Below are 15931 nucleotides of genomic sequence, written 5' to 3'. Positions count from 1 at the left end.
TAGCTGAATTAAATTGTTTTTTAGGTTAAAAAATACTCATTTGGCTACAATACACTACCGACATGACTGAAAGAATTAGGTATTCGTGTAGTAGCGCCGACAATTCTAACGACAAATCTGTACTGGACAGGTCCAAATCACTTGCCACTGCTACTGACACATGTACAAATAATCGCGCATTTCGAATAACTCGCCACAATAAAACATTTTTATCCCGCTGTGTAGATTAATAGAAATTGTTTTATGGGGAACGAAATCGGATGAACAAATATATCCAAACAATATTACGTTCTCAACAGATATTTGTTGTGAATTTCTTCGTCTGAAAGAACGACTGCCTTCTCATCCTTCATTTCTACTGTTCTTTCTCCTCCTCTTCTTCCTTTCTCGCATATTCATTCTTAAAAATACATACATACATGCACCTTGTAATATTCTAACACCTTCGTATTGTAATCGGTTTATGAATGAATAATATCTTCGATAAATTAATAGTCCAGCCAAAGACAATAGTGTTTTTTTAGAAAGAATGACATTTTCTGAAATATTAATTGGTGATATGATGTATTACGTATATCAAATTGTTAGGCAAATAATTTAAAAAAAAACAACACCCACCTTTATTGGCGATAAAATTATCTAGAATGTCCACGATTGATATTACAATGTGTAAAAGGGACCTTAATTGATTCTATTTTATTCCATTCATTCATTCATTCACTGTGCTTGGTGCCTTCGGCATGGCATTTCAGTGAGATAGCGCTATAAAGTCCGCATCAGATCCGCGCTATCACAAGGAGGCAAGCACATCAACATACCCTGTCTCCTACATACACACACGCAGGCTCGCATACACAACACGCATGGAGGCACGTCCTTTAATGACCTTATATGTTAATATGACGTTAAACAAAATTAAACCAAACCAAACCTTTCTTTGTAATAATGCATTATTCATTAACATTCATTTGCTCATCTATTATTGCAGTGATGTATAGTGAGATAAAACTGGCGATTTCCGCCATCATCCTCCTATCCTGCCTGTCCCGCGCCATGGCAAATCCAGACCACCTGTGCTCACTGGAAGAATCGAGCCGTATGGGCACATGTGGCACCAATCTGGCAGATGACATTTCGTTGGTTTGTCGTGCAGTATACAACAAACGTGAAGGCTCGCAAATACGAGGTACTGCTTAGTGCTTACCAGTGACACTGTTTCTCGTATTCCCCTAAAGGGGGTGGATATATCCTTTGTTTGACAACATTTTAATACACCTGGCTCAGCAATGTTTGCTTTATGCTTGTTTTAGTAAATGTTTGTCCATCTTCCAACGGCCATGGTAAATAAATACCCTTAATTTTCATATTGGTCCCTCCTGCCCATCTTTATGCAGGTCTAACAAATTCCATTTACACAATCTTCAGTTCCCATCGTGAAAGGTTGCTTAATACCAAATTTTGTACAAATATGTACAAATTCAGTAGTCCTTCAAATTACTACACGTGCTGATCTGTTTAGGTCGTTCTCCTCTGCTGTCGAGAAAGAGCTGATGTTTCGTTTTTATAAAAATGGAATTAATTTCATAATGCTGACATGTTTATAATAAATCTAATCAACATATATTGAAGGAGCGTTGCAACATTTCCCCCATTCGCCCCAGCCCAAGGGGGCATGCTCTGTATTACAACAAAACATCTAAGCTATTCCGTTAATCCAGTGATGCAGCATATCAGGCTTGATTATTTGGAATGTAAACAGGTTTTCCCCTTTTCCCCTATTTGGTAACTCCCCTCTCTTTCCAGTGATCTACACTTTTCATTTATGAAATAAAAACTGAAACAATAACAAATCTTCACTTGGCTCAGTAACTGTCCATTACTAGGTTAGTCAATCTCTTTCGACAAGTATAAACAAGTAGTATTTTAAATAAGTACAACCCCCAAATATGTCTATTTGTAATCGTGTGGTAGCTTTGTTATGATTTAATACGATTGGGCCCCTTCACTTTGCCTGACAAAACTGAATTTCTTTAGTGATTGTTTCAAACGCGTCTCTCAAAAGCAACCGTTTAAGTAAACCGAACTTATTACCCTAATATCTCCGTTTAGGTCTCACCATCTACCTCTGAATGGGCATCCTTTATCTAGTCCGAATTATTCTGACGTTTTATCAACTTTTTTTTTATATCGGTCTGTCGTCGATTAACGACGTTAATCGACGACAGACCGATATAAAAAATGTCGATAAAACGTCAGAATAATTCGGACTACCTTTATTCATACAAAATATCATTTCCTTTTCATACCGCTTTACCCAAGGAATAAACCACTTTTTTTTCCATAGATGGTTCATGGTCGCGATACCCCAATATTGTGATGAGGAGAGAAGCGGATCGCCCTGTAGTGGACTGGAATTCGACCGCGAAAATCCTAGATAGAATAAAACTAAAAAACCTAGCAAAACTCGGTAATGCAGCACTTGATAAACGAAATGCGTTTTCCTTCATATCTACAATCAGAAAGCCAGGTCTGGTGTGCGAGTGCTGTGTTCATAATTGTGCTCTCGCGGAAATGTATATGTACTGTGGAACTGAAAACAACAAATAACGAGAGTGAACACACCGTAAATTTGAATGACAATTAGATAAACACTTGCAAAGGCATACAAACATTCGAATGTGTTCTTGTTTCGAAAACACATCCTTGCGATATTCTACTATAGGTAAGCGGTGGTTCCTGTCTTTGTATCAATATGATGCTCTGCACTCTTTGTTCCTCCACCAAGTTAAATAAGTGTGATTAGGCACCGGAAACGTAATGGATTATCACCAATACTGAAGTGTATCCCAGTTTGTGCTGATATCAGTTTCAACGGAGCTAAAAATAAGTTAATCGCCGACGGGAAAAAGCACGAGCTGACAGAAAATAAAAATGCGTAACAGGATTTTCGCTAAAAATAGAACGGTGTGCTGGAATCAGTTTTTTGTGGAGGTGCTAAATATTTGCGTCTGTTATTGTATTATTATTTAATGAATACATTTCTTTCTTAGCCAAGTTATGATGTGTTACTTCCAGTTGTGCACGTGTAAATATTATAGATGGCAAATAATATTCTTTTCTCGTACTCAACTGGAGTTATCATCTCACAACCTGGCCAAAATAGAAAACTTTTCTTTATATGTACATTATTTTTCTGTGAATGGTTAATAACAATTTCATCAATTGCTCTGATTGCTCTGAGGACGTGAGAAAGTTAAGATAAAATGAGGTTGCCCTGAAAGTAAAGTATTCCTAAGAACGTGAAGAAGTTCTGAGGACGTGAGATAGTTCTGAGAACGGGAAGTAACTCCGAGAACGTGAGGTAGTTCTGATAAAATAAGGTTGCTCTGAAAGTAAAGTAGTTCTGAGAACATGAAGTAGTTCTGAGAACGTGAAGTAATTCTGAAAACGTGAAATAGCTCTGAGAGCATGAGATAGATCTGATAAGGTGAGGTTGCTCTGATAAAATAACGCAGCTCTGCGAACGTGAGGAATTTCTGAGAACATGAGGTAGTTTTGAGAACTTGAGGTAGTTCTTTTAACGTGAGGTATTTCTATGAACATGAGGTAGTTTTGAGAACTTGAGGTAGTTCTTTTAACGTGAGGTATTTCTGTGAACATGAGGTAGTTTTGAGAACTTGAGGTAGTTCTTTTAACGTGAGGTATTTCTGTGAACATGAGGTAGTTTTGAGAACTTGAGGTAGTTCTTTTAACGTGAGGTATTTCTGTGAACATGAGGTAGTTTTGAGAACTTGAGGTAGTTCTTTTAACGTGAGGTATTTCTGTGAACATGAGGTAGTTTTGAGAACTTGAGGTAGTTCTTTTAACGTGAGGTATTTCTGTGAACATGAGGTAGTTTTGAGAACTTGAGGTAGTTCTTTTAACGTGGGGTATTTCTGAGAACATGAGGTAGTTTTGAGAACTTGAGGTCGTTCTTTGAACGTGAGGTATTTATGTGAGCATGAGGTAGCTCTGGGAACGCGAGGTAGTTTTCGGAACATGAAGTTTTGCGAACGTGAGTGTGAAGTTGCTCTGAGAACGTGTGGTACGTCTGAGAATGTGGAGTAGTTCTGATAAAGTGAAGCAGTTCTGAAAACGTGAGGTAGTTTTGAGAACTTGAGGTTGTTCTTTGAACGTGAAGTATTTCTGTGAGCATGAGGTAGTTCTGGGAACGTGAGGTAGTTTTCGGAACATGAAGTAGTTTTGTGAACGTGAGTGTGAAGTTGCTCTGAGAACGTCGGGTAGTTCTTGAAAATGTGTTGCTCTGATAGTGAAGTAGTTCTGAGAACGTGAGATAGTTCATAGAACAGGAAGTAACTCTGAGAATTAAGTTAGTTCAGACAAAATGAGGTTGCTTTGAAAGTAAAGTAGTTCTGAGAACGTGAGATAGTTCATAGAACAGGAAGTAACTCTGAGAACGTTAGGTAGTTCATAGAACAGGAAGGAACTCTGAGGACGTGGGATAATTCTGACAACGTGAAGTAACTCTGAGAACGTTAAGTAGTTCAGATAAAATGAGGTTGCCGTGATAGTGAAGTAGTTCTGAGAACGTGAAGTAGCTATGACAACGTGAGGTAGTTCTGATAAATTGAGGTTACTCTGAAAGTCAAGTAGTTTTGAGAACTTGAGGTAGTTCAGATAAAATGAGGTTGCTCTGATAGTGAAGTAGTTCTGAGAACGTGAAGTAGCTCTGATAGCGTGATATAGTTCTGATAAGGTGAGGTTGCTCTGATAAAATAACGTAGCTCTGCGAACGTGAGGCAGTTCTGGGAACGTTAGGTATTTCTGAGAACATAAGGTAGTTTTGAGGACTTGAGGTAGTTCTTTGAACCCTGGTTGCCTTAGTCAAAGGCGAGTGCGTTATCCACTGCGCCACCCGACCATCCCGAGCTCTTAGATCGTGAGGTAGGTCTGAGAACATGCTGTAGTTTTCTCAAGATCGTGAAGTAGATGAAAAGGCATGAGGTAGATCTGAACGTGAGGTTCTGAGAACATGAAATACCTCTGAGAACGTGAAGAAGTTCTAAAAACGGAAAGTGCTCTGAAAAGGTTACATACCTCTAAAACATGCAGTAGCTCTGAGGACCTGAGGTAGTTCTACGAACGTGCAGTAGATCTGAGGATTTGAGGTAGTTCTATGAACGTGCAGTAGATCTGAAGGCATGAGGTAGATCTGAGGGCATGAGGTAGATCTACGAACGTGCAGTAGATCTGAGGGCATGAGGTAGATCTGAGAATGTAAGATAGATCTGAGAACGCGAGATAAATCTGAGAACGTTAGATAGATCTGAGAACGTGAGATAGATCTGAGAACGTGAGGAAGGTCTGAGAACTTGAACTAGGTCTGAGAAAATGAGATATATATGAGAACGGGAAACCATAGCTCTGAGAAGGTGAAGAAGATTTGAGCAGTTTAGGTAGTTTTTGAGAAAGTAATGTATTATTTAGCCCAGAGAAGGATAAATAGGCGTCAGGACGTCAGTAGCTCTAATATAGAATTATTGTATGAATTTCAATGTTTCTATTTACTCTTCAAACATGCAGTTACGAAATGAGGACTGTTTCGTTCAGGCCATGATAGAACTGGTTCATGTCACAAACTATTGTTCATGTCACGTACGTTCCTGGAAAGTGAGATTCTTTGCATATATATTTGGTCCTGACGTCAGAAAAAGGAAAGAAACTCGACCATCATTCAGTCTATTTACATGAAATCATTAGTTTAAACATATTTATTGCCAAAATTAGACAAGGGATTAGGCACAAGTTATAACAACTTATCAACGCCTTCTCCCAATATACATTTGAAATGACATTACAATAATGACAATAAATATATACAATTGTTATGACAATTTGAACTCAAAATCTCTTGCTGGATATAGTAAAGTTGAAGGAGTATAGCACGATTAACTAAATATTAAAAAAGATAGCTTAAAAATGTCATTTTTGAAGAGTGAACTGTCCCCATGGTTTTATAACAATGCTATGGTTCATTCTACCTCACAAATATTTTTTGTTTAAAAAATCCAATAAAAGGGGGAGAAAAAACAAAGCATAGTCAGATATCTATTTTCTATTACAGCGACTTGGTGAACGCGTAAGGGTTCATCTATACTTGTACGTAAATTATCTTCACATACGTCAATAGGCACGGAACCTATTATGACGTTACTATATAAACATTGATCTTTTGTTTCCTTGGTAACATTATCATTCTGTCGGTATTATGTTATTTATGTGTGAACACAATCTATTTGCATGGTCGATGTCATTCAGGCATGCAATAAACTAGAGAGGCAATGTTTTTGGCCAGCTTCATTAGCTGTAGACCTGAGGTCACGTGACTTACAACTGTCGACCGGAAAAATAATGTACATGTATGTCATCATTATGAATACAAAAATAATTAATTATTTTTGTCCTTTTTCTTTTCGATTGAATGCTTAATAACCAGAAAGATAATACCTAGAAAATGGATGTTGGACGTTTCGAATATTAAATTCAACATCCGAGTCGATAATGGACATTGGTTATTAGCGAATAAAAAATTAAAAAACGACATTGCATATTGGATCTTTGTATTTTTCAAATTTGACCATTGAGATAGCCAAAATCGTGCACTTTGATTATTTGACTTTTATACAGGTGAGAAGCAAAAAGACCATAAAAAGGCGATTTTCCCACATTAATATCCGATGGGTCATAACATATTTAAAACGTCCCACCAAAGAGGTTGATTTGTTTTCAATTTTTAAAAATGAATTAATGCAATATCGTTTGTTTTACTCTCGATGTGACTACATTTATGTCCCATCTTCATTCCTTTATCACATTTTAGTCTTGGATGGTTTTTTCAGGAAAAATTAACTTGTTGGTGAATGTTCAAATGGATATTCATTTGAACAGTATGCGATTCTTACTGGGAAACATGGATTGCTGTAAATGTGTTAATGTAGACATGTGATGAATAGCATGGCTGAACCACAAATTCAAATAATCACAATTTACCGTGGTAAACAGTGTGTGATACTGATGAACAAAAAAGTTTTTCTCTGGCTAACCTTTTTCTTAGCGACAGAAGAGACTAACACACAAAATCAATAAACAGACGACTACTTTAAATCTATTGTTTTCACAAAACTGATTAAACCGATTATAGCAGACAAAAATGAAACAAACAGATAGGTTTTTGAAACACATATTTTTACAACAATGTTTTTAACCAAGGTAGTTATATAAAACGAACTTATGTCATTTGTCAAATAAGATTTTTTTCATACAATAAATACACGAAAATGAAACAAACGGAATTTTAAACAAAAAGAACATTTTACATGGAACATTTTGCGTTTTACACAGAACAACTTCAAACGAACAGGCAACTTTTTTAAGAACGAACAGATGATCTGAAGAAACATGTATTTAAATTTACATTATAAATAGACGAAAAAGAAACAGTCTTGAACAAAGTATTGAAAGTATGTTTAAACTATTTTCAATCGGATTCAACTCAATAATTAAACAGTATAAATTGTGTATTAATGTTTATCAAAGCACTTGAAACACTGGTTATAGTTAACCCTTCAATGAGCCTCACTAACATAACAGGGACATCGAGAGCTTTCCTCCCTTCTCGGTTATATGATCGGTGTCATTTTTATCGAAAGTCGATCTAAACCCCTAAAACATGTAAAATATCTCTGAATACCTTAGTTTAGGTCCAAATATAGCTGTAACAAATTATCAGGTCCCTGTGATAAACATCAGAGAAATATAAAAGTAAACAGAAGAGCAGGTTTTTATCAGATCGATCACCCGACTGTTTGGCCTAGTTAAGGACTGTCACGTTTCTGAAGCTATTTACTTCCGTGTTTCGCTTGGACCACCTGTGATTTCCCATTATCTACTGCATGATGCTTAAATAAGTTAATGAATAATCTAAAGAAAAACGCTCCTGTGTAAAACCATTTTAATGTGAATTTACATATACGCCGTTACGGTTATTTTATGATGTTTTACTTAGTCATATCTCAAGAACAATAAGTCCAACATTTTGTTGATATATCTAAATGCTTGTTACTTTTCAATTTCTGGTTTTAAAAAGTCTCCAACTTAAGCTTAACAAGTGACACTATTTGAAGTGTATGACACATGCCCTTGAATAAGTTTTTACTGCCCGAGCTTCCAACAAGACGGCCAGGGTTCGGTTTACTCGATCGGTCGTGAAAAGGTATAGGGTCACCTGCATGCCCTACCACATATGGGTTTTCTCTCAGCCTAGTTTCCTAGATTCACTATGCGCTATTCCCAAGTGTCAATATCCAATTAACAAGTGCTTTGTAATTCTTTGTGAATTATCTATACTTAATATTTAAGATATTTCACATAAGAAATGGCAAAGGAAAATTGCAATTACATTTAGTTGGTTTGTAATACACTAGCGACATTTCTACTGTTACATAGAGGTTTCCCGGACTTTTTTTCTCCCAAAATGATCAGATATTAAAGACAGAAACCCCTGTTTCTCTTCGGAATTCATTTTTCCTGCTCCCGATTGGGGAAACAGATACCATGAACAATAACGTCACAATGGAAGATGAAGTCGCAAAGCATTGACACGTAACGGCATAATTAGAAAATTGACCAATGAAATGTTTACCAACTCCTAGCAAGCTTATCTAATGAGTTTGGGGTAAGGTAACTGAAATAGTTGTGGAAGAAAAAGTATATATAACTAAAATCTAAATAATAGTATTTGACTAGGCAAAAAACACTTTCAGCATTTTTTTAATTTTTTTTACCAAATACTGAATTATTTTATAGGTAAGTACTTGTGGGGGTGTTAATAGTTAAAACCCTTTATCGAACCTCGAATATATTACCTAACAAATAGAAGTAATCAAAACAGGATGTTCTTATCAGGTCGATCACAAGAAACAAGACTGTTTGACCCTATTAAGCAAACAGATTTTCGACAATGTCTCGTAAACATTGTTTCTGTATTGGCTTTATTGTATCAATTTTATCCGTCACAAATGGAGCAAATATCAATAACAATTCCCCTCTACAAATTCCGGCTGCTATGCTGAGTTACTTGGACGAGCACTTCGCCTCTTTGACATCGGACCTAACTAGGCGTGTTGAGGAATTAGAAAGCAGACAGGCTGAAGACGCTCGACGTATTGGTAAATATACACTTAAATATTATAATGATTAGTAAATTCTATAATTGATCGACTCAACATACGCCAGGAAGCACACACATCAGCGATAATAATTAATTAATATCAGTTTATTAGATTTTATTCAAGTATACCATGAGTGACTTGTTAAAACAAATATAATAGATATGTAACTTAGCTCACTTGTACTATACAACGAAAGCCCCTTATTTCGTTTGGCACTTAGTTTACCAAATGGTGTCAGTATAATGAGGCATTATTGTATAAGGATGAATAATGAAATTTTTATACTAAAACGTTAATCAACATACGATATAAGGATACCTCAAAATGTTTAACAGCAAACAAGTGCTTCCTTTGAAACAGATATTCTCGAACACTTGCACGCTAGCGATGTAGATCAGATGATGGTCATGAGACGGGGCATGGTTGAACTGAGGACCGATAACGAGGATCTACATAATCAAGTCGGCACTCTTCAGAAACAACTCGATACACAACAGACATCCACAACGAAAACCAATGCCGCGACAACTGCAGTAGATTACAACACTAGCAACGTCGTCCCTCATACACCAGAGGTTCTTCTAGAGAACATCAGTTCAGGATGGACCGAAGACAACAACGTTACCGAAACGAATTCTAAACCATGGTTTAGAAGAGACTCATATGGAAACGGAAAGTGGGAGAAGAACTTAAATAGGATCACACGTACAGGTCTGTAGTCGTGTTACACGCCATAATATTTACATTTTGTTCTTAGCAGACATATTTATTAATTAAACCTAATGCAAAAATGCAGGATATGCTGTTCTGAAAAAGGTACTTTATTCTTATTTCAGGTTTGACAACTAACGACTATGCTTTCCACGCCATCCTCGGACATACTTTAAACGATCCTGGTATTGAGCATGCGATTGCGTTCGAGAACATCATCACGATGCTGGGCGGGTACTACAGCAAGAATACAGGCGCCTTCTCATGTCTTCAGGCGGGCGTGTATGCCTTCCATTGGTGCATGCGGTCCCTTCCTACAAGTAGTTACATGTACACAGAGCTTGTCCGAAACGGAGATGTCATCGGCACTGCCGTTGCATATCATGCTTCTACAGGTTCAGCATCAGCCGTGGTACAACTGAGCGTAGGAGATGAGGTTTGGGTCAGGGTCGGCACACATTCAAGTGGTGCAGATATTGAACTGAATACTTCGATGTTCTCTGGATACTTAATAAAATAGTTAAAAGATCCAATTGTTATTAGTTATTAATAAAAACACAAGGACACAAACATTAGCGATCGACTTTATATACGAAAGTTACCTTCAACATTGGAGGCACGACGTCTTATTGTATTATTTTGATTTCAACTCTTTTTTATAATGTTTATACTGTGTACTCGTTGGCAAAACGTTTTGGCCTTGATCAACAAACAATAGTTTGCGTCTAGAAAACAAAAGGAAACAGATGAAATAAAATGCACTTTTTATTGAGTGTTCAGTGACGGAAACAAACCTGTATATAAAAACAGTCTGCATTATCGTAATCGCGAAAAATAAATTCCACTAGTAAAGAGTTGTTATATTACTTAGGTAATCTCTCTTCTACGAAAAAGATGAATCAACAAAAAGAAGTTTATTCTGACTCGGAGTAACTCCCGCTGTCAAATTGTTTACAAGTTCTTTTGCTTTCAAATTGGAAACTCATTTTCTTGCTGTGAGTCCATATTTACCGAATAGCAACATCGTTAAAGTGTATGCTGAGCAATATAAGGACAATGCAGTTTTCCTGTTTTCTTTTATTTTCAAGCATTCAAATTTTGAACGTCTATAATTCTGTGAAACGCATGGCAACATGCGTTTGTGATGGAATACTTCTCCTGAAATGTACTCTAACCAATACTTCCCAACGTAGTGACAATGGTTATAATGTCGTTTAACTAGTTGGTACCATTTAAGTAAAGTCAACTTTTGATAAAGACCATCTAATTATAAACCTCTCTGGTGTATAAAGACTACCTATGTAAAAACCGTCTGTAAATTTAATCTTTGAATAAAGAAAACCTGACAATGAACATGACCGTATGTACTTATGTACATCATCAAAAACACTTGTCTATAAAGATCATCTTCAAAATTCCCCATTTCCGGTATAAAGATGGCCAAGGGGCCACATCATTGTACATAATTCCCTCTGATGTATAAAGACTAGCTATATACAACAAGAGTACCGCGGGGCGGAACAAAATACGCCCGTCGAATGCCATAGTGTTATATACTTGCTTACAATGAAATAAGATCTGCATCATTCTAAGAGTGGTTAGCTGATATGCTATAAAAAATGTAGGAAAAATCTTCGACAAGTAAATACTGAAATGAACAAAAGGCAATACATTTTGCAAAAATCGTCGAAATCAAAATTCTTTAAAGGGAGACCCAACTTCATATCATGATTATAAAGTATACCAAGTTTCAAAGAGATCCGTTGAAAACTGTAGGAGGAGATTGCCGGACAAAAAATCAAATACTGAAATGAACAAAGGGGAATAACTTTTGGAAAAATTGTCGAATCAAAATTCTTTTAAGGGAGACACAACTTCATATCATGATTAAAATGTTTACGAAGTTTCAAAGACATCGGTCGAAAAATGTAGGAGGAGATTGCCGGACAAACAATAGTTTACGCCGAACGGACAACCCGATACCATAATACTACCGTCAAATTTGACGGTCGTATAAAAACCGTCTGTCTGTAAAATTTATCTTTAAATATAGACAATCTGACAATGAACATGACCGTATGTACATATGTACTATATTATAAATGCTTGTCTATAAAGACCGTCTTGGAAATTCCCCGTTTCCGGTATAAAAATGACCAAAGGGCCACAACTCTGTACATAGTCGGGTAATAGATAAGGATCCATTACGAGACACTCCCTCATCCCCAGAGGTACTCACATACGACGTTTAGTAATTGTAGACGACACAGTATATGAAATATGCTCAAAAGAACAGGGCCTACAGAATTATTGACTGACGGACCGAGAGCGAACCTATAGTCGCCTCCCATAGGAACTTATTTATGGCTTTGAGTTTACGTATTACGTGCTTCATAAATATGGTTAAACGTTGAACAGCAAATACATTCCAATAACAGGGATACACAATAACCCTGTGACGAGCCCCAGTTTTATCGTTGATCAGGGCCTATATGTTCAAATCCGGACATGCTTCACGACAGAAAAAAAGAGCATGGAAATGTCTAAATATTCAAATAAATGTATTTTTTAATTTCTCGATCGGGGTGAAAACGTTAGAGATATTATTGTTACAAATGTTAAGATAATTTTAAATATGATGCCACACACAAATTGACGTCAAGTTGAGGTTAAGCTAATCATACTTAACATAATTTGGTTCTGGTGTCTGATAAACGACAGTAGAGCAGCGCCTTATCAATGTTGTTCACCTGTAGCATTAATGAAATACGCTGTGCACTTGTAGTATTAATTATTAATGAAATATTAAGTCGTATTATAATGCTGCTACAAAAGATAATTTGCATGAACTTCATTTCATGCTGTTTGTCTAAAGTGTCTGGACAGTTTCAAGATCCGAATCTCAACGTTTACAATGTCCTGAACCCATCCATTCGTTCAGTTTTATCCGAAACCCTACGACGCATGGATGAACTAGAGCAGCAACGTGATGCAGACAGGCGAATGATAACAGACCTAGGCAGACGGGTGGCAGACCTTGAGACGAGGCATGCACAAAGGTTAGCAGAAATGACAAGCAACATAGACGAGTTGACGACAGAAAACCAACGCCTACATGAAAAGGTCGGCGTGCTCCACAATGTACTTCCTGGTACACAATGGTCAGAAAGTACTGACAACAACAATACTACAGAAAACTCGAGGAAGAGAGAACTGATCATTACAGCAAAGAGGCTGGACCATGAGATATCAAACATTGGCGTGGAACTTCGGGAGTCTCAGAAAGGTTATATTTGTTATTTGTTTTAAATCTTCCTTGAAATAACCATAGTCTTTGATATATAAAACGTGTTTGAACTTCTTGATCATATTATGTTCTATTTAGGATAAATTTGTCCGAAAATCAAAACTCTTTCTTTTTAATATAAGGTCCAATGAAATCTTAATTTGAGCAACTTGTCACTTTCAAGTAAAGCAATTGGAACAAGTAAACGTCCGGGAAGACAGAGTTCTGAAAATTTTAGTAAACATTTTTGTCAAAACGTTTTCGTTCCAGATGCGCCAATCAAAGCCGTGGCATTCTATGCGATTCTCGCTCACGAAAATCATGATATAAGCCAGGACAGCACCATTGTGTTTGAGAACATTGTGATAAACGTGGGTGGACACTATAGCCAGTTCACTGGAATGTTCACGAGTCCCTTAGCGGGACTTTACGTTTTCCACTGGAATGTCAAGTCCGACTTTAACTCGTGGGTCATCAGCGAACTAGTGCGAAACGGAAGTGCTCTCGGGACGGATCTTAGTACATATCCCAACTCCGGATCAGCGACAGCAATAGCAGTACTGGAGATAGGAGATTGTGTTTGGGTCAGGATCACGTCAAACACGGCAGGGGCAGAAGTTCAACCAACATTTACGACCTTTTCTGGGTTCTTACTGCAGCCAACATGACTTGTATAACGTAAATCCGTGGAATTAGTGTTATCCTCAGAATGAAGATGTCCGTTGTCCTTTTGGATCAACATGCTGCAGTTTCTCGAATGTTCTTTTAATTCAGTATTTTCCAGTTGGGGATAACAAACTTTCCAATGAAAAATCTGAAGTTTCAGACTTTCTTAAGTTAAAAAACAATCCTGAAACTTGGCCATCAACATCATTTTGTAGCAATATGACAGGCTTGTACATAACAAAAGAGGTTTGTCATTTTGTTTTGCTATATGTTTGTACTTTTCATCAATAGAACATCAATTGAGCATACCTGTATATCAACTGCAATCAAAGTAGCATGACCACCCTGGTTATTCTTTACGAAATTAAATATATAGTATTATTATTAACACAGGTTGTGCATACTACTTAGTATGCTATACTAAACTCTATTTAATTATGTAATTCTTACGGGTAAAACTTTGAAAATTATATAATAATTACAGGTAAAACTCAATGTAATACATTAAAAGTAATCGTATATTCATTATGGGTAAAACTTCATATAATGATGTACTTATTAATCAATTCATAAAATGAATGCATCACACACTTATATATTCAGTTAAACCAGATTTACTATACTAATTAAATCATACTTATTACAGACACTAATTCAAGTAACTTTATAATAATGTTTACCGGTAATACTTAAAGAGATTAAATATTGATTGTTACCGTTAATAATTCAGGTAAGTATGTATTTATCAATCGTAATAATTCACGTATTTGTAGACTGATTATTTGGTATTAGAAGCAACGCTTCACGTTATCATACGAAATATACCAATTCCAGTTGAGTTTTATGTAGAGGTGGAATGGGGATGTTTCTAATTTTGTAAATATACATGGTTTTTATAAATATAACGCCGGTGATAAACTTTGGTTATAGTTACATATTTCTCTACATCAGTGGAGTTATTTGTTAGAAGTTTACATTTGCATTTTCTGAAAAGAATCTTCATTTTTATTGAAATATTATTCCCTTTATAACTGCACGAAATCCAGCCCAAGATTACAAAAGATTTGGAGAATACTAGCACGCTTGGAACTAAAGCACAAAGTTAAATAGTAAAAAGAATACACACATACGTAAAGAGAACAGGAACAAAGAGAAAACAAGCTTTCAGATTAAGTCCTGATTTCCAAATGTTTACATGTAATTAACTTGGACCTAGATGTTCTCTGTTTGTGGGGATTTCAATTCATGAACTGGTACTTGTGACATGAATATATTTTCATACTTTTTTCATCAGGAAATATAAATTACGAAGCATTTTCTCATCCGACAGGAAAGTTGAACCGGTAATAAACTTTGTTATAAAATTCATATAGACATTTATCTCCTATCGATAACAAAAGGAAAATCTTAAAATCAATTATTTTCGTTTTACCAATTCTAATTGTATATCCACAACCATTCAGTTAATCACAATTCCTATTGTTCAATCAATTCAGTTCTGTTTTATGAAGTTTTAAATTTTGCTGCTATTAAACATGTCAAAACTCGAAAATAAGGAGGACCACATTGTGAATCAAAATGTTGGACTAATACCCTTTTTAAACATAAACAAATTTTTATTTACATATCCAAGTTGATTTTCTGCTCAAATCCTTGCTCCAAATAACATTTCTGTGATAGATGTTGACTGCTATCGGAGAAATTCTTCTGATTTTTAAGACTATAGGCAAGTTTTACGATTGCCACTCTGATCTCATTTGAAAATATTATATTTTCTTGTGTGACGTGAAGGTGGATGTTTTTGACTACACAATGGTGTGCCTTGCTTCCTTGTCATTACCCTGGTTCTTGCTTTGAGGACGTTACATTTCTCGGATTTGACATAGACTTACATGGTAGTTAGCAATTTCTGCTTCAAAGATCACTACAGAAGTCGCTAACCCCTCTCCTGCTCTTCTCTCTCTTTTACTGATGTTTTAATTTAGTATTTGTCCTGGTTTTCATTACTGACTGTTTCCAAAGAAAGCATGACTAGCAA

The 15931-nt window shown here is 36.2% G+C and overlaps 2 protein-coding genes across 2 annotated transcripts; both read left to right on the top strand.

Moving 5' to 3' along the window:
- The first annotated feature begins 8938 nt into the window (after nt 1-8938).
- Nucleotides 8939-10469, top strand: LOC110466610. The gene is made up of 3 exons (XM_021523200.1): nt 8939-9227; nt 9591-9941; nt 10067-10469. Exons 1-3 carry the CDS (start codon nt 9020-9022, stop codon nt 10459-10461), a joined length of 954 nt encoding a protein of 317 aa, XP_021378875.1. The 5' UTR covers nt 8939-9019; the 3' UTR covers nt 10462-10469.
- Nucleotides 10470-11770: 1301 nt separating this feature from the next.
- On the top strand, nt 11771-15892 carry LOC110466611. Its single transcript, XM_021523201.1, has 2 exons — nt 11771-13227; nt 13498-15892. The coding sequence occupies exons 1-2, from the start codon at nt 12681-12683 to the stop codon at nt 13893-13895; spliced, it is 945 nt and encodes a 314-aa protein (XP_021378876.1). The 5' UTR covers nt 11771-12680; the 3' UTR covers nt 13896-15892.
- Nucleotides 15893-15931: the final 39 nt, after the last annotated feature.

Source organism: Mizuhopecten yessoensis, unplaced genomic scaffold (assembly GCF_002113885.1).
Source record: "Mizuhopecten yessoensis strain PY_sf001 unplaced genomic scaffold, ASM211388v2 scaffold11139, whole genome shotgun sequence".
In the NCBI taxonomy this organism is placed as follows: domain Eukaryota; kingdom Metazoa; phylum Mollusca; class Bivalvia; order Pectinida; family Pectinidae; genus Mizuhopecten; species Mizuhopecten yessoensis.
The sequence above is the reverse complement of the archived record's forward strand: the minus strand, read 5'-3'. Positions and strand labels throughout refer to the sequence as shown.

Bases quoted from the DNA above. Each gene is read 5' to 3' on its own strand.
- LOC110466610 (XM_021523200.1), top strand. From the start codon at position 9,020: ATGTCTCGTAAACATTGTTTCTGTATTGGCTTTATTGTATCAATTTTA. The intron at 9,228-9,590 runs GTAAATATACAC...CCTTTGAAACAG, and splicing joins TGAAGACGCTCGACGTATTG to ATATTCTCGAACACTTGCAC. The intron at 9,942-10,066 runs GTCTGTAGTCGT...TTCTTATTTCAG, and splicing joins AAATAGGATCACACGTACAG to GTTTGACAACTAACGACTAT.
- LOC110466611 (XM_021523201.1), top strand. From the start codon at position 12,681: ATGTTGTTCACCTGTAGCATTAATGAAATACGCTGTGCACTTGTAGTA. The intron at 13,228-13,497 runs GTTATATTTGTT...TTTTCGTTCCAG, and splicing joins ACTTCGGGAGTCTCAGAAAG to ATGCGCCAATCAAAGCCGTG.